At 45.2% G+C, this 27110-nt stretch overlaps 1 protein-coding gene across 1 annotated transcript in view; it reads left to right on the top strand.

The window, feature by feature from the left end:
- fbrsl1 (fibrosin-like 1) overlaps positions 1-27110 on the top strand; it is a 502878-nt gene that overhangs the window by 295985 nt on the left and 179783 nt on the right. Inside the window, 1 exon segment of the mRNA XM_064936970.1 lies at positions 15455-15499. Coding sequence (XP_064793042.1) covers positions 15455-15499 — 45 coding nt within the window.

The raw sequence follows: 27110 nt of genomic DNA, 5'->3' as shown, positions 1-27110 counted from the left end.
GGTGAGAACCTCTGTGCTTGTAATCGACTGAAAGAAATGGATTTGTGCTCAGCGGCTCTTCTGGGAGAAGGCTTTATGGTTCTCTGAAGAAATGAAGGTTTATAATAGTTTTTTTCTTCTCTTCCTTTCCATCCTTCCTTTTCTTCCTTCTCTATTCCTCTCTCTCTCTCTCTCTCCCATTCCCTCTCCATTCATACCTTTATTGATATTCAACCAGATGCAAGGCCATGGCAGGTTAAAGGTGATGTGTCTGGGTACTTTGACAAAGCACACGTAGCAGTGCACCTGGCATACTAACTAAGTGAATGTTGTTAGGGTTGTGTTGCCAGGCAGGTTCAAAAAGAGCTAAGGCCTTGTAAATATCCATTTTGTTCCCAGTCAAATGTAATCATACCTCAGGAAGGAAATCTGTCAAAAGAAACTTGATTTGTCTGTGTGATCACGCAGAAGGTGTGAGGCTTGTGCCCCCATTGTGTTAGCCAAAGACTAGCACTCAAGCACAAACTTGTCTTATGATTGATCCTCATAGGCCCTGTGTGGTTCTTAAATACAGTCGATGGCAGGGATTTCTGTGTGATTAACGTTATGCCTGTCATTATCGAGTGGCTGAGTGACTAAAGTGTTTGGTAGAATAAATAGTGTATAGGAAGGAGTGTTTTAAGAGACATCAATGTCAGGCACACACAACACTAACTAAGTTCTACTGCATCAATTATCACTATGCTCCTACCTCTATGGTTAGAGCACTGCACAGAAGAGGAAAACAACCTCGCACTCAACATCAACCAAACAAAGGAGATGATCGTGGACTTAAAGAAACAGCAGAGGGAGCACCCCCCTATCCACATCAACGGGACAGCAGTTGATAAGGTGGAACGTTTTAAGTTCATCGGCGTACACATCACAAACAAACTGAAATGGTCAACTCACACAGGCAGTGTGGTGAAGAAGGCTCAACAGCGCCTCTTCAACCTCAGGAGGCTGAAGAAATTTGTCTTGTCACCCAAAACCCTTACACACTTTTACAGATGCACAATCGAGAGCATCCTGTCAGGCTGTATCACATCCTGGTATGGCAACTGCACTGCCCTCAATCGCAAGGCCCTCAAGAGGGTGGTGCGGTCTGCACAACACATCATTGGGGGCAAACTACCTGCCTTCCATGACACCTACAGCACCCGATGTCACAGTCATTTGTACATGTAGGTAGGGGTAAAGTGACTATGCATAGATACGAAGCAGCGAGTCACAGCAGTGTGGTAGCAGAGAGAACAGTCTATGACTTTGAGACTTCCTCTGACACCGCCTAGTATATACAGTACCAGTCAAAAGTTTTGACACATACTCATTCAAGGGTTTTTCTTTGTTTTTACATTGTAGAATAATAGTGAAGATTCTTCAAAGTAGCCACCCTTGATGACAGCTTTGCACACTCTTGGCATTCTCTCAACCAGCTTCATGAGGAATGCTTTTCCAACAGTCTTGAAGGAGTTCCCACATATGCTGAGCACTTGTTGGCTGCTTTTCCTTCACTCTGCGGTCAAGCTCATCACAAACCATCTCAATTTGTTAAAGGTCAGGTGATTGTGGAGGCCAGGTCATCTGATGCAGCACTCCATTACTCTCCTCCTTGGTCAAATAGCCTTTACACAGCCTGGAGGTGTTGAGTTGCGTCATTGTCCTGTTGAAAAACAAATGATATTCCAACTAAGCGCAAACCAGATGGGATGGCGTATTTCTGCAGAATGCTGTGATAGCCATGCTGGTTAAGTGTGCCATGAATTCTAAATAAATCAGAGACAAAGCACCACCACGCCTCCTCTTCCATGCTTCACTGTGCGATTAACAGGTGAGGAGAAAATCCGTTCACCTACTCTGCTTCTCACATAGACACAGCGATTAGAATCAAAAATGTCAAATTTGGACTTATCAGACCAAAGGACAGATTTACACTGGTCTAATGTCCATTGCTCATGTTTCTTGGCCCAAGCAAGTCTCTTCTTCCTGTCTTGTCTTTGGCTATGCCGAATTAAGTGATATGACATACTATTCTATAAAATCCTTTCTCTGTAATTAATATTACCTGATTTAGCTGATCATGTAAATGTAATTAACTCGAATGTCGGGGCACCACAAAATAATATTTAGAGCTTTTATCTTCCGAATAAACTCTTAAAGACCTAGTAATATTTTACATCAATAGCAGTCAATATTAATCGTCACCTTATTTCAGTCTCATCTGAGGTAAAAAGTAAAAAATAAAGTGAATAAGAGTTCAAAGTTCATACCATTCGCAACCAAAGCTCACGCTGAGGTTGGCTTAGTTCTGTAGTTGACATGTTAGTCCTTTTAACGTATGGACCGTCGTCCTCACATCCTCGAAACAGGAGGTTACATTTTCGTCAAGGCTTTATATAATGGAGCGAGAAGGGTGTGTTTGAATGGTTTTATAACCCATGTCTCTTCACAGCAGCGGGACACTGATTGAGAGAGCCCTAACCTTATGAAAACCCAAATCTCTCATTTGGAAGCTAAAATTACATTTAATCTCTTCACCAATAATTTTATATTCAAACATTTAAATTGAACAACAATTCCATGTGAATCCGATAACTTCAATGTGCAGACTTTCCACTGTAGAGTTTATGTCATCCTATCATTGATGAGAATGTCTCAGATGACAACCGAACTGACATCCTATTCATTAAGTACCACTGCATATGTTCAATTGGTCGGATTACCAGAATATAGTTCATTTCCCCCACCTTCTGATCTTCCCTGATGTTCCCAGAATCTCTATGTTAACCAAGGGATTTACAAATGTCACATCAGTATGATTCCATATGTGTTATTTCATATAGTTTTGATGTCTTCACTATTATTCTACAATGTAGGAAATAGTAAAAATAAAGAAAAACCCTTGAATGAGTAGGTGTGTCCAAGCTTTGACTGGTACTGTAGGTCCTGGATGGCAGGAAGTTTGGCCCTAGTGATGTATTGGGCCGTAAGCACTACACTCTGTAGCGCCTTACGGTCGGATGCCGAGCAGTTGCCATACTAGGCGGTGATGCAACCTGTCAGGATGCTCTCGATGGTGCAGCAGTAGAACTTTTTGAGGATCTGGGGACCCATGCCAAATCTTTTCAGTCTCCTGAGGGAGAAAAGCTGTTGTTGTACCCTCTTCATGACTGTCTTGGTGTGATTGGACCATGATAGTTTGTTGGTGATGTGGACACCAAGGAACTTGAAACTCTGGACCCGCTCCACTACAGCCCCGTTGATGTTAATTGGTGCCTGTTTGGCCCTCCTTTTCCTGTAGTCCTCGATCATCTCCTTTGTCTTGCTCACATTGAGGGAGAGGTTGTTGCCAGGTCTCTGACCTCCCTATAGGCTGTCTCATCATTGTCGGTGATCAGGCCGACCACTGTTGTGTCGTCAGCAAACTTAATGATGGTGTTGGAGTCATGCTTGGCCACGCAGTCATGGGTGAACAGGGAGTACAGGAGGGGACTAAGCATGCACCCCGGTGTTGAGGATCAGTGTGGCAGATATTCTGTTGCCTACCCTTACCACCTGGGGGCGGCCCGTCAGGAAGTCCAGGATCCAGTTACAGAGGGAGGTGTTTAGTCCCAGGGTCCTTAGCTTAGTGATGAGCTTTGAGGGTACTATGGTGTTGAACGCTGATCAGCATTCTCACATAAGTGTTCCTTTTGTCCAAGTGGGAAAGGGCAGTGTGGAGTGTGATTGAGATTGCATCATCTCTGGATCTGTTGGGGGGTATGTGAAATGATGTGGGTCTAAGATTTCCAGGATGATAGTGTTGATATTAGCCATGACAAGCCTTTCAAAGCATTTTTTATTTAACCTTTATTTAAAAGGCCTGCTTGATGAATCAAATCAAATCAAATTGTATTTATCACATGCTGTCACGCCTTGGTCTTAGTATTTTGTGTTTTAGTTAATTAGTTGGTCAGGCCAGGGTGTGACATGGGTTTATTGTTTGTTGTAATTCTTAGTTGGGTTTTTTAGTTATTGGGATTGTGGCTGATTAGGGGTGTGTGTTGCATAGGTTTGGCTGCCTGAGGCGGTTCTCAATCAGAGTCAGGTGATTCTCGTTGTCTCTGATTGGGAACCGTATTTAGGTAGCCTGGGTTTCACTTTGTATTTCGTGGGTGATTGTTCCTGTCTCTGTGTTAGTGTTCACCAGACAGGCTGTATAGGTTTTTCACGTTCCGTTTGTTGTTTTTGTTATTTCATGTATCGTCATTTGTTATATTAAAAACATGAGTAACCAACACGCTGCATTTCGGTCCGACTCTCTTTCGACAAACGAAGAACGCCGTTACACATGCGGTGAAATGGTTACTTGCAAGCCCTTAACCAACAATGCAGTTTTCAGAAAAACAAGTGTTAAGAAAGTATTTACTAAAATAAACTGGACGAAATATATAAAGAAAGAAAAAAACTAAAAGAAAAAAACAGAAAGAACAAATAATTAAAAAGCAGCAATAAAATAACAGTAACGAGGCTATGTACAGGTGGTACCGGTACAGAGTCAATGTGTGGGGGCACAGGTTAGTCGAAGTAATATGTACATGTAGGTAGAGGTAAAGTGCAAATACTCCGGGTAGCCATTTGATTAGCTGTTCAGGAGTCTTTTGGCTTGGCGGTAGAAGTTGTTAATAAGTATTTTGGACCTCGACTTGGCACTCCGGTACTGCTTGCCGTGCGGTAGCAGAGAGAACAGACTATGACTAGGGTGGCTAGACAATTTTTAGGGCTTTCCTCTGACACCGTCTGGTATAGAGATCCTGGATGTCAGGAAACTTGGCTGTAGAACTTTTTGAGGATCTGTGCCATATCTTTTCAGTCTCCTGAGGGGGAATAGGTGAATGCAGCTAACATGGCGCCTCCTAGACATTTATTTATTGTAAGCATGGTACACATTTTCTGGTCTATTATCCATTTGGACAGAACAGAATGTTTTATGACGTTGTTGATAACAAGTCAAAGGTACCATAGCTTGATACACAGAGTGAAGAGAGTACTAGAACAGGATCCAGTGTAGGCTACCATTAGATGGAACATCAAAGTGGAAGTTTTTGCTCTCTCCAAAGATCCAGAGTGCTCCTTGTGTTAAAGTCAATTGTTAGGAGGAAAGAGGTGGTCAAAGGCCTGAAATGACCACTCAAAGACAGGAGCCCTCTCTCAGAGAGAAGATAACAGCTCTCATTCTTCTCTTCCTGTATGTAGCTTAGTACTGATGGATACGGCCCTGTCTCTGACTGGCGGATCACTACTATTATAGTGCTCTTACTGAACCCCTCCGCCCGACCCCCACTCAACCCTGGTCTGTGAATGAATGGTGCGTATTAGTATTCTGGGGCCGGATGGATCGTTGCTGGATCTGGGTGAGGATTAGCCTGCCTTTGAACATTTTAGCTGATCTGGTTAACACCTGTTTTTATTGACATCTGAACAGAACAGCATCTCATCTCCCATACCCCCCAGTCTATCTCTCTCTCTCTGTCTCTCTCAACCTCTCTGGTTTCAAAGGATATTCTCCTTAATCTCCTCTCTCTTCTACCAGTAGACTTTTAACCTTTTTTTTAACTAGACTGCAGCCCATGGTAAAGAACAAGCTACAACAGTAAAGCATCACTATTCTAGGTTAAATGCTATCATCTATAGATTCACCCAGAAGATAGTGCTTTTGTTATCATGATAGGTTGACAAAACACACATTTGTGTCTAAAATCAAATCATATTACACCCTACTTAGTTTTCTCAGTTACTCAGTTTGACCGTCTAACTTTAACCAGTGGACTAGATGATCCATAGGAACATTAGAATTGTTTCCCATATTGAAACACAGACATGAGGTATAGCTAAACGACAGTAAGACGCCCACATTTTGTGCACATTCTTGCCTCACACAGTTTAAATACTCTGTAATTTGGTTGAGAATGAGAGTTGGCAACAGACTCTGCTTAAATTATTCAGCATGTCTATTAGACCTAATATTATCACTAGGATAGCTCTATGTGTCCCATTCAGCCACTGTCTATAAAAACAGTGTACTGTATACTGTTGATAAAACCTCAGGGAGGGAGTGTAGTAGCCTAGCCTACCTATTGGTAGTGTAGTAGCTGGATTAACACAGCAGAAGTCCGAGCAGTCCCGTATCACCACAGTTTAAAAGGGTCTGTCTGGGCCAATGGTGGAATGTTGAAGTATGTCTCTGGGATTTCTCTAAATCATGAGGTATGGATCATCTTAAGCATTTGTCCCTGGCATTAGTGCTCAGCTCATATCAATGGTTCCATCTAGCCCAGATTCCAGAGCATAGGCTCATAACATTAACCCTGGGATTTTACCAAGCCCTGTATCCTGTTGCTAAAATGGGCAGGAATGGACTTTAATTCACTTTGCCCCCCACCCACAGAGTATTTTCCTTCAACATGACCCTGGATTTATATATGTTCTGTTCATATCTACGAGTTCTATAAGCTCGTTGTTTTGTCTGCTATATGGCTGCCATAACAACAGCTTAATGGTCGTTGGGACATGCATGTAGGAAGTGATGGTTGAGTTTTTAGAGACATTTGTTGCCACTGATGTGTCAGAGCATCTTAACTGTTTGAGGGAAATGTAAAAGTAGAAAACTATGACAGTATAGCGAACTATATGTATTCAGTTGCATCTATACACATTATAGACTGAATTATTCTGTCTCACCAGTTTTGTTTTTGTTGTCCAGACAGAGCAGAGCTGAGTAAGCCTAATTGCTTGCATCTAAAGCATTAGAATGAGTTCTGAAAGAGGATAAATTAATGTCTGCCTTCATTAGGACAAAGGGAGGAGGGCCAGGCGCTGGAAGACGCTGCTCGCTGACAGGCCCAGTAGCGATTCATTGTCCCTGATTTTAAGTGTCATAGATTTCCACAGTTCCTCGTTAAAGACCGCACGCGGCAACGCACTTCTCTCTCACGCAGTAACTCGTTATCTCCTCGCCACCGTAAAACGCTGTAGTTAGCATTCAACAACTGTAACCGATCTGTCGTTCCTCCTCTCTACCCCCTAATTGCCAGGCTATTGTGCAGTAGGCTTTTAAGTGGGTCTTTTTCGGTACTGGTACATGTGGATACACATTTGCTGTTTGTGTGTATCTGTCTGAATTTGTTAGGGTTAGCTTAGGTTGAGAATGTGGTTCACCTCAGTTTAGAATATCATGCTGCACACTCTAGTGTTGACATGTTATTTATTCTATGTATGGGAATGAATTATAAATGGTAATTTAGCAGTGTCTATAAAGACTGTAATATGCAGTATATGGCCATTGTGGAAATCAAACCCGGAACCCTGCTATTCATATCACCATGCTTTATCGAGCCCACTTTACAACTGTAAAGGTTTCTTTAGGTTTCTGCCACAGTGACAGGCTGTCAGAAGTGGTGGTCCTGTTATGACAGGTACTGAGACATTTCCACAGCTCTCCACCGTCTTTCATATCCACAGTCTCTCCACTGTCTTTCATATCCACAGTCTCTCCACCGTCTTTCATATCCACAGTCTCTCTACCCTCTTTCATTTCCACAGTCTCTCCACCATCTTTCATTTTCACATTCTCTCTACCGTCTTTCATTTCCACAGTCTCTCCACCATCTTTCATTTCCACAGTCTCTCTACCGTGTTTCATTTCCACAGTCTCTCCACCATCTTTCATTTCCACAGTCTCTCTACCGTGTTTCATTTCCACAGTCTCTCCACCATCTTTCATTTCCACAGTCTCTCCACCGTCTTTCATTTCCACAGTCTCTCCAACGTCTTTCATTTCCTCAGTCTCTCCACCGTCTTTCATTTCAACATTCTCTCCACTGTCTTTCATTTCCACAGTTCTCCGTCTTTCATTTCCACTGTCTCCACCGTCTTTCATTTCCACAGTCTCTCATTTCCTCAGTCTCTCCACCGTCTTTCATTTCCACAGTCTCTCCACCGTCTTTCATTTCCACAGTCACTCCACCATCTTTCATTTCCACAGTCGCTCCACCATCTTTCATTTCCACAGTCGCTCCACCATCTTTCATTTCCACAGTCTCTCCACCGTCTTTCATTTCCACAGTCTCTCCACCGTCTTTCATTTCCACAGTCTCTCCACCGTCTTTCATTTCCACAGTCGCTCCACCATCTTTCATTTCCACAGTCTCTCCACCGTCTTTCATTTCCACAGTCTCTCCACCGTCTTTCATTTCCACAGTCTCTCCACCGTCTTTCATTTCCACAGTCTCTCCACCGTCTTTCATTTCCACAGTCTCTCCACCGTCTTTCATTTCCACAGTCTCTCCACCGTCTTTCATTTCCACAGTCTCTCCACCGTCTTTCATTTCCACAGTCTCTCCACCGTCTATCGGTTCCACATTCTCTCCACCGTCTTTAATTTCCACAGTCTCTCCACCATCTTTCATTACCAGTCTCGCCACCGTCTTTCATTTCCACAGTCTTTCCACCGTCTTTCATTTCCACAGTCTCTCCACCGTCTTTCATTTCCACAGTCTCATCACCGTCTTTCATTTCCACAGTCTCATCACCGTCTTTCATTTCCACAGTCTCTCCACCGTCTTTCATTTCCACAGTCTCTCCACCGTCTTTCATTTCCACAGTCTCTCCACCGTCTATCGTTTCCACAGTCTCTCCACCATCTATCGTTTCCACATTCTCTCCGCTGTCTTTCATTTCCACCTTCTCTCCACCGTCTCTCATTACCAGTCTCTGCACCGTCTTTCATTTCCACACTCTCTCCTCCGTCTTTTATTTCCACATTCTCTCCACCGTCTTTCATTTCCACACTCTTTCACCGTCTTTCATTTCCACATTCTCTCCACCGTCTCTCATTTCCACAGTCTCTCTACCGTCTTTCATTTCCACAGTCTCTCCACCGTCTTTCATTTCCACAGTCTCTCCAACGTCTTTCATTTCCTCAGTCTCTCCACCGTCTTTCATTTCAACATTCTCTCCACTGTCTTTCATTTCCACAGTTCTCCGTCTTTCATTTCCACTGTCTCCACCGTCTTTCATTTCCACAGTCTCTCCACCGTCTTTCATTTCCACAGTCGCTCCACCATCTTTCATTTCCACAGTTGCTCCACCATCTTTCATTTCCACAGTCTCTCCACCGTCTTTCATTTCCTCCAGTCTTTCATTTCCCACCGTCTTTCATTTCCACAGTCTCTCCACCGTCTTTCATTTCCACAGTCGCTCCACCATCTTTCATTTCCACATTCTCTCCACCGTCTTTCATTTCCACAGTCTCTCCACCGTCTTTCATTTCCACAGTCTCTCCACCGTCTTTCATTTCCACAGTCTCTCCACCGTCTTTCATTTCCACAGTCTCTCCACCATCTTTAATTTCCACAGTCTCTCCACCGTCTTTCATTTCCACAGTCTCTCCACCGTCTTTCATTTCCACAGTCTCTCCACCATCTTTCATTTCCACAGTCTCTCCACCGTCTTTCATTTCCACAGTCTCTCCTCCGTCTTTCATTTCCACAGTCTCTCCACCGTCTTTCATTTCCACAGTCTCTCCACCGTCTATCGTTTCCACAGTCTCTCCACCGTCTATCGGTTCCACATTCTCTCCACCGTCTTTAATTTCCACAGTCTCTCCACCATCTTTCATTACCAGTCTCGCCACCGTCTTTCATTTCCACATTCTTTCCACCGTCTTTCATTTCCACAGTCTCTCCACCGTGTTTCATTTCCATACTCCCTCCTCCGTTTTTAATTTCCACAGTCTTTCCACTGTATTTCCTTTCCACAGCTCTCCAACATCTTTCCTAGCAGAGCTCTACAACTGAGAAATATACTTTGCTTATGGTGGGCTCATCTTGGATGGCACACAGTGTATTTCCAACGTAATGGTGAATGGTGTATTGGAGGCCCATTCGCCGGGCTTACAATTACTATAATTACAAATTTCAAGTTGACCTATGCCTGTGATGGTGAATACATGGAGGGTACAATTATTAAAGGAGTCCTCCTACGTGCTCCTCTTCCTGTCAGCCACGCATGATTTCTCTTGAGATGCTTGGTGGTGGTGCTTCCCACTCTACCACATTCAATACACCCTGTAATTGGAGATGTATAGCAACTGGTAGACACATACTACTGATTCACAGTAGTATACAGTATATGGTTTAAACACACTCTAGGTTTGTAAATGTAGCGTTTCCTGCATTTACAGTGTAGTGCCACTTCCTTTTTAAGCTTAAAGCTAGAATCCTTAATAGCTACATCCATTTTGAACTTCTAAATTAATGATATTTACTCATTGATTCTTGAAGAATATAACTTATAAATGCCTCATCAGAACCCAAAATAAAAGCTTTACTCCAATGTTTGTCAACAAAGTAAATGTAAACAAACACTGTATATTCTCAAAACATGGTTAAAACTATTATATTTACAGTGCCTTGCGAAAGTATTCGGCCCCCTTGAACTTTGCAAACTTTTGTCACATTTCAGGCTTCAAACATAAAGATATAAAACTGTATTTTTTTGTGAAGAATCAACAACAAGTGGGACATAATCATGAAGTGGAACGACATTCATTGGATATTTCAAACTTTTTTAACAAATCAAAAACTGAAAAATTGGGCGTGCAAAATTATTCAGCCCTCTTAAGTTAATACTTTGTAGCGCCACCTTTTGCTGCGATTACAGCTGTAAGTCGCTTGGGGTATGTCTCTATCAGTTTTGCACATTGAGAGACTGAAAATTTTTCCCATTCCTCCTTGCAAAACAGCTCGAGCTCAGTGAGGTTGGATGGAGAGCATTTGTGAACAACAGTTTTCAGTTCTTTCCACAGATTCTCGATTGGATTCAGGTCTGGACTTTGACTTGGCCATTCTAACACCTGAGTATGTTTGTTTTCGAACCATTCCATAGTAGATTTTGCTTTATGTTTTGGATCATTGTCTTGTTGGAAGACAAATCTCCGTCCCAGTCTCAGGTCTTTTGCAGACTCCATCAGGTTTTCTTCCAGAATGGTCCTGTATTTGGCTCCATCTATCTTCCCATCAATTTTAACCATCTTCCCTGTCCCTGCTGAAGAAAGCAGGCCCAAACCATGATGCTGCCATCACCATGTTTGACAGTGGGTATGGTGTGTTCAGGGTGATGAGGCTGTGTTGCTTTTACGCCAAACATAACGTTTTGCATTGTTGCCAAAAAGTTACATTTTGGTTTCATCTGACCAGAGCACCTTCTTCCACATGTTTGGTGTGTCTCCCAGGTGGTTTGTGGCAAACTTTAAACGACACTTTTTATGGATATCTTTAAGAAATGGCTTTCTTCTTGCCACTCTTCCATAAAGGCCAGATTTGTGCAATATACGACTGATTGTTGTCCTATGGACAGAGTCTCCCACCTCAGCTGTAGATCTCTGCAGTTCATCCAGAGTGATCATGGGCCTCTTGGCTGCATCTCTGATCAGTCTTCTCCTTGTATGAGCTGACGGCCAGGTCTTGGTAGATTTGCAGTGGTCTGATACTCCTTCCATTTCAATATTATCGCTTGCACAGTGCTCTTTGGGATGTTTAAAGCTTGGGAAATCTTTTTGTATCCAAATCCGGCTATAAACTTCTTCACAACAGTATCTCGGACCTGCCTGGTGTGTTCCTTGTTCTTCATGATGCTCTCTGCGCTTTTAACGGACCTCTGAGACTATCACAGTGCAGGTGCATTTATACGGAGACTTGATTACACACAGGTGGATTGTATTTATCATCATTCGTCATTTAGGTCAACATTGGATCATTCAGAGATCCTCACTGAACATCTGGAGAGAGTTTGCTGCACTGAAAGTAAAGGGGCTGAATAATTTTGCACGCCTAATTTTTCAGTTTTTGATTTGTTAAAAAAGTTTGAAATATCCAATAAATGTCGTTCCACTTCATGATTGTGTCCCACTTGTTGTTGATTCTTCACAAAAAAAATACAGTTTTATATCTTTATGTTTGAAGCCTGAAATGTGGCAAAAGGTCGCAAAGTTCAAGGGGGCCGAATACTTTCGCAAGGCACTGTATATCATGGATGGTTAGTCCTTGCGTTCTTAGCTCCCTCTATGAATTTGAGAGTGGCTACATTTAGCCAGGGCCATCCCACAGCTTTTATCAAAACAGAGGGGTGGCCGCTTTGTTATTGTTTCAATTAAGGATTTCAGCTTTAAGTAGTAAATGCTGTGTTGCTCCACCCCTGTCCTGACCCCTGTACTCAAGCACTGACCAATCACAACAAACCTTTTGAATAATTTGTCAGAGTCAACTGATGCTCTGGCTCCAATAGGGCTGTCATCTATTCCTGGAATCTCTCACAGGCTGCCATTGAACTGGGTTCATTTCTGCTCAATTTAATCTATTCTGTTGATGCAGCGGACCTTGTTATTCCAAGGTGACCAGTAAGAGGATACAGCCTGCCTCTGAAGGCGAGTGCAGTCAGTAGGGGTAATGGTCATCAAATTAGCAGTGGGACACAGGGCCAAGTCTTGACCTAGCTTCCTCTGTGGTCTGGTCCATCACAAAGGTGTTATTCACCAGGTGTCTCATCCTTATCTGTCTGTCTGCTGCTGTAGCAGCATCCCCACTTCTCATCTAGGGATTAAGGCCCTAGGTTAGGTTTCTATTAGGTTTCACTCAACGAAAGGAGGCCAGAGAGGACAAACAAAACCAAATGGCTAACTTGTCTGTCGTTTCTTATCTTGGTTTCGCTAGCTAGCAGGTCAGAGGCAGGATGACTGAATGATTGAAGGGTTCTGGCTTGGTGGTGGTAAACTGAAGTGTAGGTTGCTCTGCAAGGCTAACTCTGTCTGTCATCAGGGCAGGTCTCTGCTCATGCGAGGCAGCCCATGCTACTAATAGGTCGGTCTGTGGCTTTACTCACCCTCACTCATTTTCACATTAGCAACCCATATCTCTCTTTGTGTGTTATTCACAAATGGCACATATGTTGTTCTCCAGTAGCACTATGGCTCACCATAAGTGAAACGGCCTGCTGTTAAATTCAGGGATTTTAGCTTAAACTCTGCACCTTCTTTCTTCCCCGCATTCTGCTACAGTTAACACCATTTTCTGCAGAAAACCTCAACCACACAAAGGCTGTAACAGCTAGGCAGCAGGCCTACGCCAATGAGCTAACAGCTAGGCAGCAGGCCTATGCTAAAGAGCTTACAGCTAGGCAGCAGGCCTACACTAAAGAGCTAACAGCTAGGCAGCAGGCCTACGTTAAAGAGCTAACAGCTAGGCAGCAGGCGTACGTTAAAGAGCTAACAGCTAGGCAACAGACCTATGTTAAAGAGCTAACAGCTAGGCAGCAGGCCTACGTTAAAGAGCTAACAGCTAGGCAGCAGACCTACGTTAAAGAGCTAACAGCTAGGCAGCAGACCTACGTTAAAGAGCTAACAGCTAGATAGCAGACCTACGTTAAAGAGCTTACAGCTAGGCAGCAGGCCTATGTTAAAGAGCCTGCTTGCTGGCCAGTCTCTATACTAGGGTTATTAGCACGTCTTTCAGGTCTGCTAGACTTTCTGTTTTTTTTAACAGAGGAAACACTAAAACAAGGATTTGGTCAAATACTTAGGACAGGTTTTGTCATGTACGACATTCTAGAGTCACCGGATACATTTTGCACTGAATGGCAAACTTGTTTAAAACACTGTCTGTCTCGTATTAAAATTCCACATGCTTCTTTTCATTAAAAGCCCACCTGGCTTTCATTCATGGCATCTAGGTATGTTAGAGTTGTGTGCTGTTTTGGCTGTTGTTATTATAGTGTAAATACAGTATCACTGTCAGCTGACGCAATGAGGACACAACAAAGCCCTTCTTTCAGCATAATAACACAATTGTGTGTTTAAGTCATTTTCACGCTTATCTCGCGTCTAATGTCGCCTGCAACATCAACAAGCCCTATCTGCTTCCTCCAAACTTTCTAAATTGGATATACTGTGGCTCCCCGGCAAATCTGCCAAAAAATGTCTGTGATGGATTTTACAGATAGGGAGAAGATATTGGCATGAGAGCAAAGAGGACTTTATAAGAAATGTGAACAAAGGATAATTGATTCTCTTCAGAAGTGTAAAGGAAGAAAAGAGGGAGGAAGAGGGTTTTTATGAGACCTTTAAAGACAGATTTGATTTTAATTTGGGTAATGTGAGGAACACAGTCATCCATTGAACCAGGGTGTCTTATGACTGGCTCGACGCTTATCGCTCTTTAGCCTTGTGTTTCCTCGGTCTGCAGTTTGGGTTCAGGGATAAGGCAGAGTGCAGAGACAGAGAGGTATTTTTCAAAGCTCCTGCACTTACTGCTTAGTTCATGAACTTCACTTCTTTCTTTTTTCCTCTCCTTCCTTAGCTAGTTTGCTCCAAGCACAACCTTATTAGTATCTCCCAGACAGGAGCAAGAAAGCCTGCAGCTTCTGTTTACAGGCTATTCAATCACTTTAAGTACTGGTGGCAGACTGATTTTCTTGGAAACACATTGGCTACAATCCCCCCTGACTCTTAACATACATGTTATTTATCATATGAAATTGTGGAACTGTCTGGCTGGCCAGTTTTACTAGGTTTTCCTAAGAGGCGGAATGTGGGGTAGGGGGATTGGGTTAGGGGGGTAGGGGTAAATGGGAGCTTGAGGTAGAGTATTATAAAGCTAGGAAGCCGTAATGTACGCCAGGACATACCTTTGAGTGCTGAAAGATTGACTCTGATGAACTGAAGTGGTTTACGTATATAACGCCTCAGTAGGTGATGTGTGATCTTTACAAGTGCAGAAAATAATAATATATATATATATATATATATATATATATATTTGTCTCACTTTCCTTCCTTTGGGCTCAATATTAAACATAACAGACAACAAAGCACACATGGAAAATTATGCCCAATGTCTGAGAAAACGGTTTATGTTCAGATTGAGTTATTTGCACTGTCTAGCCTCGCTTATAGTTTGCAAACCTAGCATAGCCTAACACACCTTTTATCCAAAGTGGCTTAGAACACTGAGTGCATATATTTCAGTATATAAGACCCCGCGGGCATTTAACCCATGACCCTGGCATTACTAGTGCCACGCACTTACTAACTCAGTCACACTGGACCACCATCATGCAGTGTAAGTGGAGGAGGTCATTAAGATTGAACATACCGTCACATTCCTGCTTCTCAGTGTCTCTGTGTTTTTGTGACCTCAAACCTAGCAACATCCTCTTACAACAGCTGCTCCCTCCTCTGCTAGCTCTGCAAGGCCAGGAGAAAAAGAGCTGACGTACGTACACCAGGCGGGATGGCTGTGCACCAGATCTTAATATAGCAGCAGACCAAGCCAGGCTAGACAAGCACGTTGGCGGTAGACAGACAGACCCACACCGATTAATGACTGTTGTCTCTTCTTTGCAGTTCACTTCTTTAAAAAGAGGCGAGCCCTCGTTTGGGAGACATGAGGTGAGGTCACATAAGCTAAGGGTCACATGCATGCATGTGCACACGCACACACGCACACACACACACACACACACACACACACACACACACACACACACACACACACACACACACACACACACACACACACGCTCCTACTATTTCCACCCTTGTTTGCACTTCTCTATATGTGCAGACTGCAGACATAGGCAAAGATGTTATGGCCAGTATTTGGGTCATTGTATAGCTTTGTTTAATTCTATAATATATGTAATATGTATACACACAGGTTGATTGATTGCATGTATTAGATAGTTTAAGAATATACATATATAGCCATATCACTCATAGGAAGATCCCCTCTCACATACTCAAGCCACAACATATCAGAATATAGTTTGTTTGTTTAGATTATATCAGCCTTTGTGCCCCTAGGCAGTATGATTTTGCTTGACAGTTGGAATGCATTAAGTCACTAAAAGGTTATGAGATATATTCATTGTCCAAGTATTGAGCAATGTATGTGCAAGTATTGGGAGGTATTGAGTGTCAGCTTTGTTTTAAATACATCTCAGGGCTTTGAGCTCATTTAGCTAGTGCTCAGCCTCTCTCTCTCTCTCTCTCTCTCTCTCTCTCTCTCTCTCTCTCTCTCTCTCTCTCTCTCTCTCTCTCTCTCTCTCATTGTGACTGGTTTGTGATCATGTCCCCCTTCGCTCCACTTGGCTCTGTAATGAGGAGCGTTCATCAGCCATGTTTGAACTGTAGACAGGATTAACTTGGCTAAAGACTTAATGCACATCTCGCTTCCTTGCTCCCCTGTGCACCCAGTCACAGCTCTGCCTGTGTTTTCCTTAACCAGGCCATAGAATCGACAGGGAGCTCCGCTCTGCTCTCTCGCTCTCTCTCTCTCTGGTCTCCAGGGCCTCCTCCTCCGTAGCCCTCATTTCCACAGAATTAATTGAGTTCTCATTTTCTGGGAAAGCTATCAGGAATGCAAAGAGAGAGAGAAAGAAAGATACATAAAGATAGAGAGAGAGAGACACAGAGAGAGAGAGAAAGAGACATAAAGAGAGAGAGAGACATAAAGAGAGACAAAGAGAGAGAGAGAGAGAGAAAGAGATGTAAAGAGAGACAAAGAGAGAGAGAAAGAGAGATAGACAGAAAGAGAGATAGACAAAAAGAGAGAGAGAGACAAAAAGAGAGAGAGAGACAAAGCGAGAGAGAGACATAAAGAGAGATATAGACATAAGGAGACAGAGAGATAGAGAGACAGGGAAAGAAGGCCAGCAGAGAGGGGACTGTGGAGGGGGCCTCAGAGAGCCTGCTCTCCCAGTCTTCCAGGGATGGTAAACAGCCACTCGGCACCTCCGGGATGTGGAGGCCCCACTTCACCAAGCCGCACCACACGGAGCTGTGGTGGCTTTATATCTTTATCTTTTCCACAGGGACCCTGCTGCCAGCCCACGGAGGGTTCAGGGAGGCCCTGTGGGCCCCGTGCTCAGGGTCAGGGAGACATGCTGGGTCCCCCCAGAGCAGAGAGAGTGAGCACGCTGGGTCCCCCAGAGCACAGCACGCCTGCTACTGTCTCACTTTAGCTCTTTGTGTCTACTTTAGTACTTGTGCATAGAGAAACAGGGATACAGCTCTCATACTGCGGGCACAGCATGTTGTGCTGCTACTGTGAGCTAATGCTAGTTAACCGCTAACCTTTCCGCCCCAGTCTCAGTGTTGGTGTGCCTACCAGAACAACATAGAGACAGGATGTGACATCACTGCACAAGAGTAGCTTGTGTTTCAGAGACGAGAGAGAGATAGGATGATATGTATGTACGCACTGACCCTAGCTTTATAATACACATTACAGAGATGAAAGAAATAGATTACGTGTCTGAAGCTAGAGAGAGAGAATATGACGTGTATGAAGAGTTACAGAAAAAGAGAGCAAGAGAGAGATAGGATGACATGCACTGACCTGACCCTACCTTCATCTGAACCCTTTCAATTATAGACCATTACAACTTCACTCACTATAATATTGATGTGCGGGCGGGCCACAGAAGTCTTCGATTTCCCCGCTGTAAGTTGAGACAAACACTTAAGAAGTTGTCACGGTGGATTCCTCTTCCCCAATGTCGCTGCTTTAGCGTTAGTACTCAATAATTCAGAACCTAGCTAGCGTTAATGAGTTCCCCATAGGCTGGTCCCTTAGGAGCCTCCCCACTGTCATGTAGTTATATATCATGTCGCCTTTCAAATCAATTACATTTTGATCTGATAGACATGTAATTCAGCCTGATTGAATTTTCTGCACGGCAAAAGCCAAACTGTTTTTGTGGAAATAGAAATGGAGCCAGTCAAAACGGGAATCTCCGTAATTATAATGGTATTTCTTCCTGATGTAGGCTGCCTGCTCACAAGTAAAAAATAAATCAAAAACACACAAGACGTAATTATGATAATAATTACAATATGGGGCTGTAGTGGAGTGGGTTGAGCACTTCAAGTTCCTTAGTGTCCACATCAATAAGGAATGAGAATTGGTCCACACACATCTACATAGTTGTGAAGAGGGTACGATAGTACCTTTTCCCTCTCAGGCGGCTGAAAAAGATTTGGCATGTGCCCTCAGATCCTCAAAAAGTTTTACAGCTGCACCATTGAGGGCATCTTCACTGGCTGCATTACCGCTTGGTACAACAACTGCAAGGTACCCTACCACAAAGCGCTACAGGGAGTCATCACTGGGGCCGAGCTCCCTGCCATCCAGGATCTATATACCAGGCGGTGTCAGAGGAAGGCCCAAAAAAATGGTCAAATACTCCAGCCACCCAAACTATAGCATGTTCTCACTGCTACCGCACGGCAAGCGTATGTCAAGCGCGTCACTAGTTGAAAGGTACATCCAGTACATCGTGTGTTGAACGGTACATCCAGTACATCGTGTGTTGAACGGTACATCCAGTACATCACGTGTGGAACGGTACATCCAGTACATCACGTGTTGAACGGTAGATCCAGTACACCGTGTGTTGAAAGGTACATCCAGTACATCACGTGTTGAATGGTACATCCAGTACATCACGTGTTGAATGGTACATCCAGTACATCACGTGTTGAAAGGTACATCCAGTACATCACGTGTTGAACGGTACATCCAGTACATCGTGTGTTGAACGGTACATCCAGTACATCGTGTGTTGAACGGTACATCCAGTACATCACGTGTTAAACGGTACATCCAGTACATCACGTGTTGAAAGGTACATCCAGTACATCGTGTGTTGAAAGGTACATCCAGTACATCGTGTGTTGAACGGTACATCCAGTACATTGTGTGTTGAAAGTTACATCCAGTACATCACGTGTTGAACGGTACATCCAGTACATCGTGTGTTGAAAGGTACATCCAGTACATCGCGTGTTGAACGGTACATCCAGTACATCGCGTGTGGAAAGGTACATCCAGTACATCGCGTGTTGAACGGTACATCCAGTACATCGCGTGTGGAAAGGTACATCCAGTACATCGCGTGTGGAATGGTACATCCGGGTACATCACGTGTTGAACGGTACATCCAGTACATCGTGTGTTGAAAGGTACATCCAGGCACATCACGTGTGTAACGGTTTTCTGTAGGCGAAGGAGAGTCGGACCAAAATGCAGCGTGTAGATTGCGATCCATGTTTAAAGAAAAAACGTAAAGCACGAATCAATACAAATACTACAAAACAAAAAGAACATAACGAAAACCGAAACAGCCTATACTAGTGTAAACTAACAATGAGACAGGAACAAGGACACTAAGGACAATCACCCACAAAACACACAAAGAATATGGCTGCCTAAATATGGTTCCCAATCAGAGACAACGATAGTCACCTGACTCTGATTAAGAACCGCCTCAGGCAGCCATAGACTAACGCTAGACATCCCACAAAACCCCAAGACAAAAACACACCACAATAACCCATGTCACACCCTGGCCTGACCGAATAAATGAAGAATAAACATAATATATTTCGACCAGGGCGTGACAGAACCCCCCCCCCCCCTAAGGTGCGGACTCCTGGACGCACATCAAAACAATAGGGAGGGTCCAGGTGGGCGTCTGTCCATGGTGGCGGCTCCGGCTCCGGCGCGGGACGTGGAACCCACTCTATAAATGTCTTATTCCCCCCTCCTCGCGTCCTAGGATAGTCCACCTTCGCCGCCGACCATGGCCTAGTAGTCCTCACCCAGAACCCCACTGGACTGAGGGGCAGCTCGGGACAGAGGGGCAGCTCGGGACAGAGGGGCAGCTCGGGACAGAGGGGCAGCTCGGGACAGAGGGGCAGCTCGGGACTGAGGGGCAGCTCGGGACTGAGGGGCAGCTCAGCACTGAGGGGAAGCCCGGGACAGAGAGGAAGCCCAGCACTGAGAGGAAGCCCAGCACTGAGAGGAAGCTCAGCCAGGTAGTTGGATCCGGCAGATCCTGGCTGGTTGACGGATCTGGCAGATCCTGGCTGACTGGCAGATCTGGAAGAGTCTGGTTGACTGGCAGATCTGGAAGAGTCTGGCTGACTGGCGGATCTGGAAGGGTCTGGCTGACTGGCGGATCTGGAAGAGTCTGTCTGACTGGCAGATCTGGAAGAGTCTGTCTGACTGGCAGATCTGGAAGAGTCTGGCTGACTGGCAGATCTGGAAGAGTCTGGCTGACTGGCAGATCTGGAAGAGTCTGGCTGACTGGCAGATCTGGAAGAGTCTGGCTGACTGGCAGACCTGGAAGAGTCTGGCTGACTGGCAGATCTGGAAGAGTCTGGCTGACTGGCAGATCTGGCTGCTCCATGCTGACTGGCGGCTCTGGCTGCTCCATGCTGACTGGCGGCTCTGGCTGCTCCATGTAGACTGACAGCTCTGGCGGCTTCTTGCAGACTGACAGCTCTGGCTGCTCCATGCAGACTGACAGCTCCTTGCAGACTGACAGCTCCTTGCAGACTGACAGCTCCTTGCAGACTGACAGCTCCTTGTAGACTGGCAGCTCCGGCTGCGCTAAACAGGCGGGAGACTCCGTCAGCGCTGGAGAGGAGAAAGGCTCCGATAGCGCTGAACAGACGGGAGGCTCCGGCAGCGCAGGAGAGGAGGAAGGCTCTGGCTGCGCTAAACAGATGGGAGACTCCAGCAGCGCAGGAGAGGAGGAAGGCTCTGGCTGCGCTGAACAGGCGAGGCGCACAGTAGGTCTGATACGTGGTGCTGGCACTGGTGGTACTGGGCCGAGGACATGCACAGGAAGCCTGGTGCGGGGAGCTGACACCGGAGGGCTGGGGTGTGGAGGTGGTACTGGGTAGACCGGACCGTGCAGGCGCACTGGAGCTCTTGAGCACCGAGCCTGCCCAACTTTACCTGGCTCGATGCCCACTCTAGCCCGGCCGATACAAGGAGCTGGAATATACCGCACCAGGCCATGCACCCGCACTGGGGACACCGTGCACACCACTGCATAACACGGTGCCTGCCCGGTCTCTCTAGTCCCCCGGTAAGCACAGGGAGTTTGCACAGGTCTCCTACCTGGCGTAGCCCTACTCCTGTGAGCCCCCCCCAAGAAATTTTTGGGGCTGACTCTCGGGCTTCCTTGCCAACTGTGTTCCCTCATATCGCCGGCTCCTCTCTCCGGCTGCCTTGCCTCTGCTCTCCTAAGTGCCTCCACCTGTTCCCATGGGAGGCGATCTCTTCCAGCCAGTATCTCCTCCCAAGTCTAACAACCTTTGCCATCCAAAACGTCTTCCCATGTCCATTCCTTCTTTCGCTGCACCTGCCTGTTAACACGCTGCTTGGTCCGTTTGCGGTGGGTGATTCTGTAACGGTTTTCTGTCGGCGAAGGAGAGTCGGGCCAAAATGCAGCGTGTAGATTGCGATCCATGTTTAAAGAAAAAACGTAAAGCACGAATCAATACAAATACTACAAAACAAAAAGAACATAAAGAAAACCGAAACAGCCTATACTAGTGTAAACTAACAATGAGACAGGAACAAGGACACTAAGGACAATCACCGACAAAACACACAAAGAATATGGCTGCCTAAATATGGTTCCCAATCAGAGACAACGATAATCACCTGACTCTGATTAAGAACCGCCTCAGGCAGCCATAGACTAACGCTAGACATCCCACAAAACCCCAAGACAAAAACACACCACAATAACCCATGTCACACCCTGGCCTGACCGAATAAATGAAGAATAAACATAATATATTTCGACCAGGGCGTGACAACGTGTTGAACACGGAACGAGGGAGAGCTCGGTTTGATGTTTTGAAATTCTCTGAAAAAGTGTTCTATTGAAAAAATGTGTTACTAAATATATTTTGAATTAGGATCCAGGGATCCTGCCAACCAAAGGTTTGATGAGCTGCTTGGCCTAGCAGCTAGCCTAGCTGATAACTAGCTAGCAAGCTAGTAAGGTTTCCCTTGTGGCTAGGACAGCAGATTGTCACAGGCTTGTGGCTGTCTAAATCCCTGCTGTTTGTTGCTGTTTAAATTTGCCCTGTGACCTGCCCTTTCTGAAACTGTGTGGAGTACCAGCGTTAGCCTACATTGGTACCATGGCATCCGAAGCTAGAGATGGGAGTCATGGAGAGAACAGTGTTTCTCTATCACAGGTGAAGGGTTTTAAACGAAGAAAAAGGGTTCTACATGCAGTTGTTACAACAACAGGAAAATATCTTCAAGAGCTCTGTCCAAACACTGATGGACTCACTAACAAAATAATGGAATATCTGACCAGAGTGATCCAGGACCTTAAGAACTGTTTGCAGTTCTCCCAGGGAGAGGTGGATGTCCTGAAAGAGACTTGCAGCAAGATGACAACAAACTGTAGGTCATCTTGAGATGACATCAGAACTCTCTGGGAATCATTATTAACAATGACTGGGTAAGTTTTAAAAATATATAACTTTCAAAATACAGAAATACATATACATATGATGCATTTTGTATCATATACTGCAAAAAGCAGCATCATAAAATGTGATTGCTAACAGGCAAAGCGTCAACTACACCGTACTACACCGACTCTGATGCTCGTCGGATGTGGCAGGGCTTGCAAACCATTACAGACTACAAAGGGAAGCACAGCCGAGAGCTGCCCTGTGACACGAGCCTACCAAATGAGCTAAACTACTTCTATGCTCACTTCGAGGCAAATAACACTGAAACATGCATGAGAGCACCAGCTGTTCCAGAAGATTGTGTGATCACGCTCTCCGCAGCTGATGTGATTAATACTTTTAAACAGGTCAACATTCACAAGGCCGCAGGGCCAGACGGATTACCAGGACGTGTAATCTGACCAACTGGCAAGTGTCTTCACTGACATTTTCAACCTCTTCCTGTCCAAGTCTGTAATACCAACACATTTTAAGCAGACCACCATAGTCCCTGTGCCCAGGAACACCAAGGTAACCTGCCTAAATGACTACCGACCCGTAGCACTCACGTCTGTAGCCATGAAGTGCTTTGAAAGGCTGGTCATCGCTCACATAAACACCATTATCCCAGAAACCCTAGACCCACTCCAATTTGCATACCACCCTAACAGATCCACAGATGATGCAACCTCCATTGAATTCCACACTGCCCTCACTAAGTTAAGGACCCTGGGACTAAACACCTCCCTCTGCAACTGGATCCTGGACTTCCTGACGGGCAGCCCCCAGGTGGTAAGGGTAGGTAACAACACATCTGCCACGCTGATCCTCAACATAGGGGCCCCTCAGGGGTGCGTGCTCAGTCCCCTCCTGTACTCCCTATTTACTCATGACTGCACGGCCAGGTACGACTCCAACATTAACATTAAGTTTGCCAATGACACAACATTAGTAGGCCTGATCACCGACAACTATAGAGAGGAGGTCAGAGACTTGGCCGTGTGGTGCCAGGACAACAACCACGACAACAACCTCTCCCTCAACGTGATCAAGACAAAGGAGATAATTGTGGACTAGAGGTCCACAGACGGGGCTGTAGTGGAGCAGGTTGAGAGCTTCAAGTTCCTTTGTGTCCACATCACCAACAAACTGACATGGATTGAGCACACCAAGACAGTTGTGAAGACGGCACGACATAACCTACTCCCCCTCAGGAGACTGAAAAGATTTGGCATGGGTCCTCAGATCATTAAAAGGTTCTACAGCTGCACCATCGAGAGCATCCTGACTGGTTGCATCACTACCTGGTATGGCAACTGCTCTGCCTCCGACCGCAAGGCACTACGGAGGGTAGTGTGTACGGCCCAGTACATCACTGGGGCCAAGCTTCCTGCCATCTAGGACCTCTACATCAGGCGGTGTCAGAGAAAGGGCCTAACAATTGTCAAACTCTCCAGCCACCCTAGTCAAGCGGTACCCGGAAAAGCGATACCGGAGTGCCAAGTCTAGGTCCAAGAGGCTTCTAAACAGCTTCTATCCCCAAGCCATAAGATTCCTGAACATCGACTTGGTACCGGTACTCCCTGTATATAGCCATGTTATTACCTCGTACCCCTACACATCGACTTGGTACCGGTACTCCCTGTATATAGCCATGTTATTACCTCGTACCCCTACACATCGACTTGGTACCGGTACTCCCTGTACATAACCATGTTATTACCTCGTACCCCTACACATCGACTTGGTACCGGTACTCCCTGTACATAACCATGTTATTACCTCGTACCCCTACACATCGACTTGGTACCGGTACTCCCTGTACATAACCATGTTATTACCTCGTACCCCTACACATCGACTTTGTACCGGTACTCCCTGTACATAGCCATGTTATTACCTCGTACCCCTACACATCGACTTGGTACCGGTACTCCCTGTACATAACCATGTTATTACCTCGTACCCTTTCACATCGACTTGGTACCGGTACTCCCTGTTCATAACCATGTTATTACCTCGTACCCCTACACATCGACTTGGTACCGGTACTCCCTGTACATAACCATGTTATTACCTCGTACCCCTACACATCGACTTGGTACCGGTACTCCCTGTACATAACCATGTTATTACCTCGTACCCCTACACATCAACTTGGTACCGGTACTCCCTGTATATAGCCATGTTATTACCTCGTACCCCTACACATCGACTTGGTACCGGTACTCCCTGTATATAGCCATGTTATTACCTCGTACCCCTACACATCGACTTGGTACCGGTACTCCCTGTATATAGCCATGTTATTACCTCGTACCCCTACACATCGACTTGGTACCGGTACTCCCTGTATATAGCCATGTTATTACCTCGTACCCCTACACATCGACTTGGTACCGGTACTCCTGTACATAACCATGTTATTACCTCGTACCCCTACACATCGACTTGGTACCGGTACTCCCTGTACATAACCATGTTATTACCTCGTACCCCTACACATCGACTTGGTACCGGTACTCCCTGTACATAGCCATGTTATTACCTCGTACCCCTACACATCGACTTGGTACCGGTACTCCCTGTACATAGCCATGTTATTACCTCGTACCCCTACACATCGACTTGGTACCGGTACTCCCTGTTTATAGCCATGTTATTACCTCGTACCCCTACACATCGACTTGGTACCGGTACTCCCTGTTTATAGCCATGTTATTTTTAGTCGTTATTGTGATTTGTTATTCACTGTGTATTTATTCCTTGACACTTTTTGTATTTTTTATTGTATTTTCATCTTTATCTCGGCATTGTTGAAAAAGGACCCTAAGTAAGTATTCACTTAGTTTACACCTGCTGTTTACAAAGCACTTGACTTGATTTTAATAACAATCTGTGCTTTCTCGGGTTTGTTACATGAAGTCTGCCTGAAGACAAATAATGTTTGCTTTTATTGAGGCATAACAGCTGATCTGATTGTTTGCATCGTGTGTAATTTAGTTGATTTAATCTGAACCTGTGTTTTATTTATTTTTTACTTCCTGTGTCTAGAGAGGGGATAAATGAAACTATACTTAGCATAGTTGCTGTGTTGTACTCAGCTGACAGGTAGATTCAGAGGGTAGAATACAGCCAAGGCCTTAGCCTTATTCCTTTGTTATTTGTCACTGAAACATTTTTAATACAGCATCACCAGTGACACTATAGCAACACAAAGTGCCTCTGCTCCGCAGTCATGGCTTTGTGCCTAAGGAGGTAAAATAACAATTTCTCCCCCACCTCCCACCTGCAGTATCCAGCATCCAGCCCACCTTTTAGTTTATTTGGCTTGTTGTTTTGGTATTGCTGAGAAGAAGCAATGGAGTTACCAGCAGCTGTACAGGCAGGGTTTGTGTAGATGGATGCAGGGATGGATGGAGGGGTGAAGGGTTGGATAGATAAATGGAAGCTGGGGTTTGGCACATCAGTCTTAAAATAGTAATGAAATGTGGCTGTTGTCAGCTCCTCTAAGGGTAACAGACGTAGCAAAGCGTCCCGGCTCATCCGTAAGCAGGCAAGAGATTGTGCGTGTCAAAGGTGGATTTCTCCCCCAAAATAAAACATTGAGAAGGATCACCAATCCCTCTAGCAAACTGTGTTTCCTCTATCATCCTCCCCGCTTTTTCCACATCAACGTATTTCTTATGCGGTTCTCTCCTTTAAATCCCCACAGATATCTGTTTCTTATTCCCCCCATATTCTTATCCCCCCGTCCCCCTTCCCTCCCTCTCTTTTTTCCCCTCCCTCCCTCCCTCCCTCCCTCCCTCCCTCCCTCCCTCCCTCCCTCCCTCCCTCCCTCCCTCCCTCCCTCCCTCCCTCCCCCCCCTCCCTCCCTCCCTGTCTTGCTCAGTCTTTTGTTACTGTTTTTCATATTTGCTACAGTACTGAGGAGCCAGGGTGCAGTGCTACAGTACAATCTTCCCTTTCATTGCGTGCGTGGCTCCTGGAAATTGATGTTTTACTGCCTTCATTAAGATGTGCAGCAGTCATATGCAGCGGCACGGTGTTTTCCCCCTGAAGTTTAGCTCCATGACACTCGCCATTAGAACACATTATGGCCCTAGATTTCATAGCACAGTGGAACACTGTATAATTTGATTAGTGTTATTAATCAAGTGGAATAGCTATGCCCCCCCCGCCTTTGCTCGATTTCTAATACACCCCAAAACCCTCCTGACTCCCTCCCTTGCATCTCCTCCCCATCTTCTCTCCTCCCACTGTATCACGTGGCTTGTATGCCTGTCTACCTATTTGTTAAAGGCCTGTGCACTCTCTCCCTTCCACAGCCTGTTTTTTCATCCCCTGCCCAGCACATAAATCAATTGAAATGAAAGTTACATAATTGTGCTTGCTGGGAGGTAAAACTGCTCTAAGAATGTTTTAAAGGGAATTTTTACTAGCTGTTCACTGTAGTTGGAAGACGAGGCGGGGAGAAAAGGAGAGGAAGGTGAGGCCAGTAGAATATATGGGCCTGGATTCTTCATTACTGAAGTAATTCTCCTGCAAATGATAGTGCAGACCCCAGAGGGGAGAGAGCATCCCCACCGCAGAGCTGCCTGAACGTTTTAACCTGGTTAATCTCTCATGGAGAGACCAACTCACGGCACTAATATTATGTGTTAGGGATGGAGGGATAAGGAGGGGGATGGAGGGATGGAGGGTAGGCGTTTGTTCTCTAGAACAT

The sequence above is a fragment of the Oncorhynchus masou genome, chromosome 25 (assembly GCF_036934945.1).
Source record: "Oncorhynchus masou masou isolate Uvic2021 chromosome 25, UVic_Omas_1.1, whole genome shotgun sequence".
NCBI classification, from domain to species: Eukaryota; Metazoa; Chordata; class Actinopteri; order Salmoniformes; family Salmonidae; genus Oncorhynchus; species Oncorhynchus masou.
Note: the sequence above shows the minus strand (reverse complement) of the source record. Positions and strands in the feature narration are given on the sequence as shown.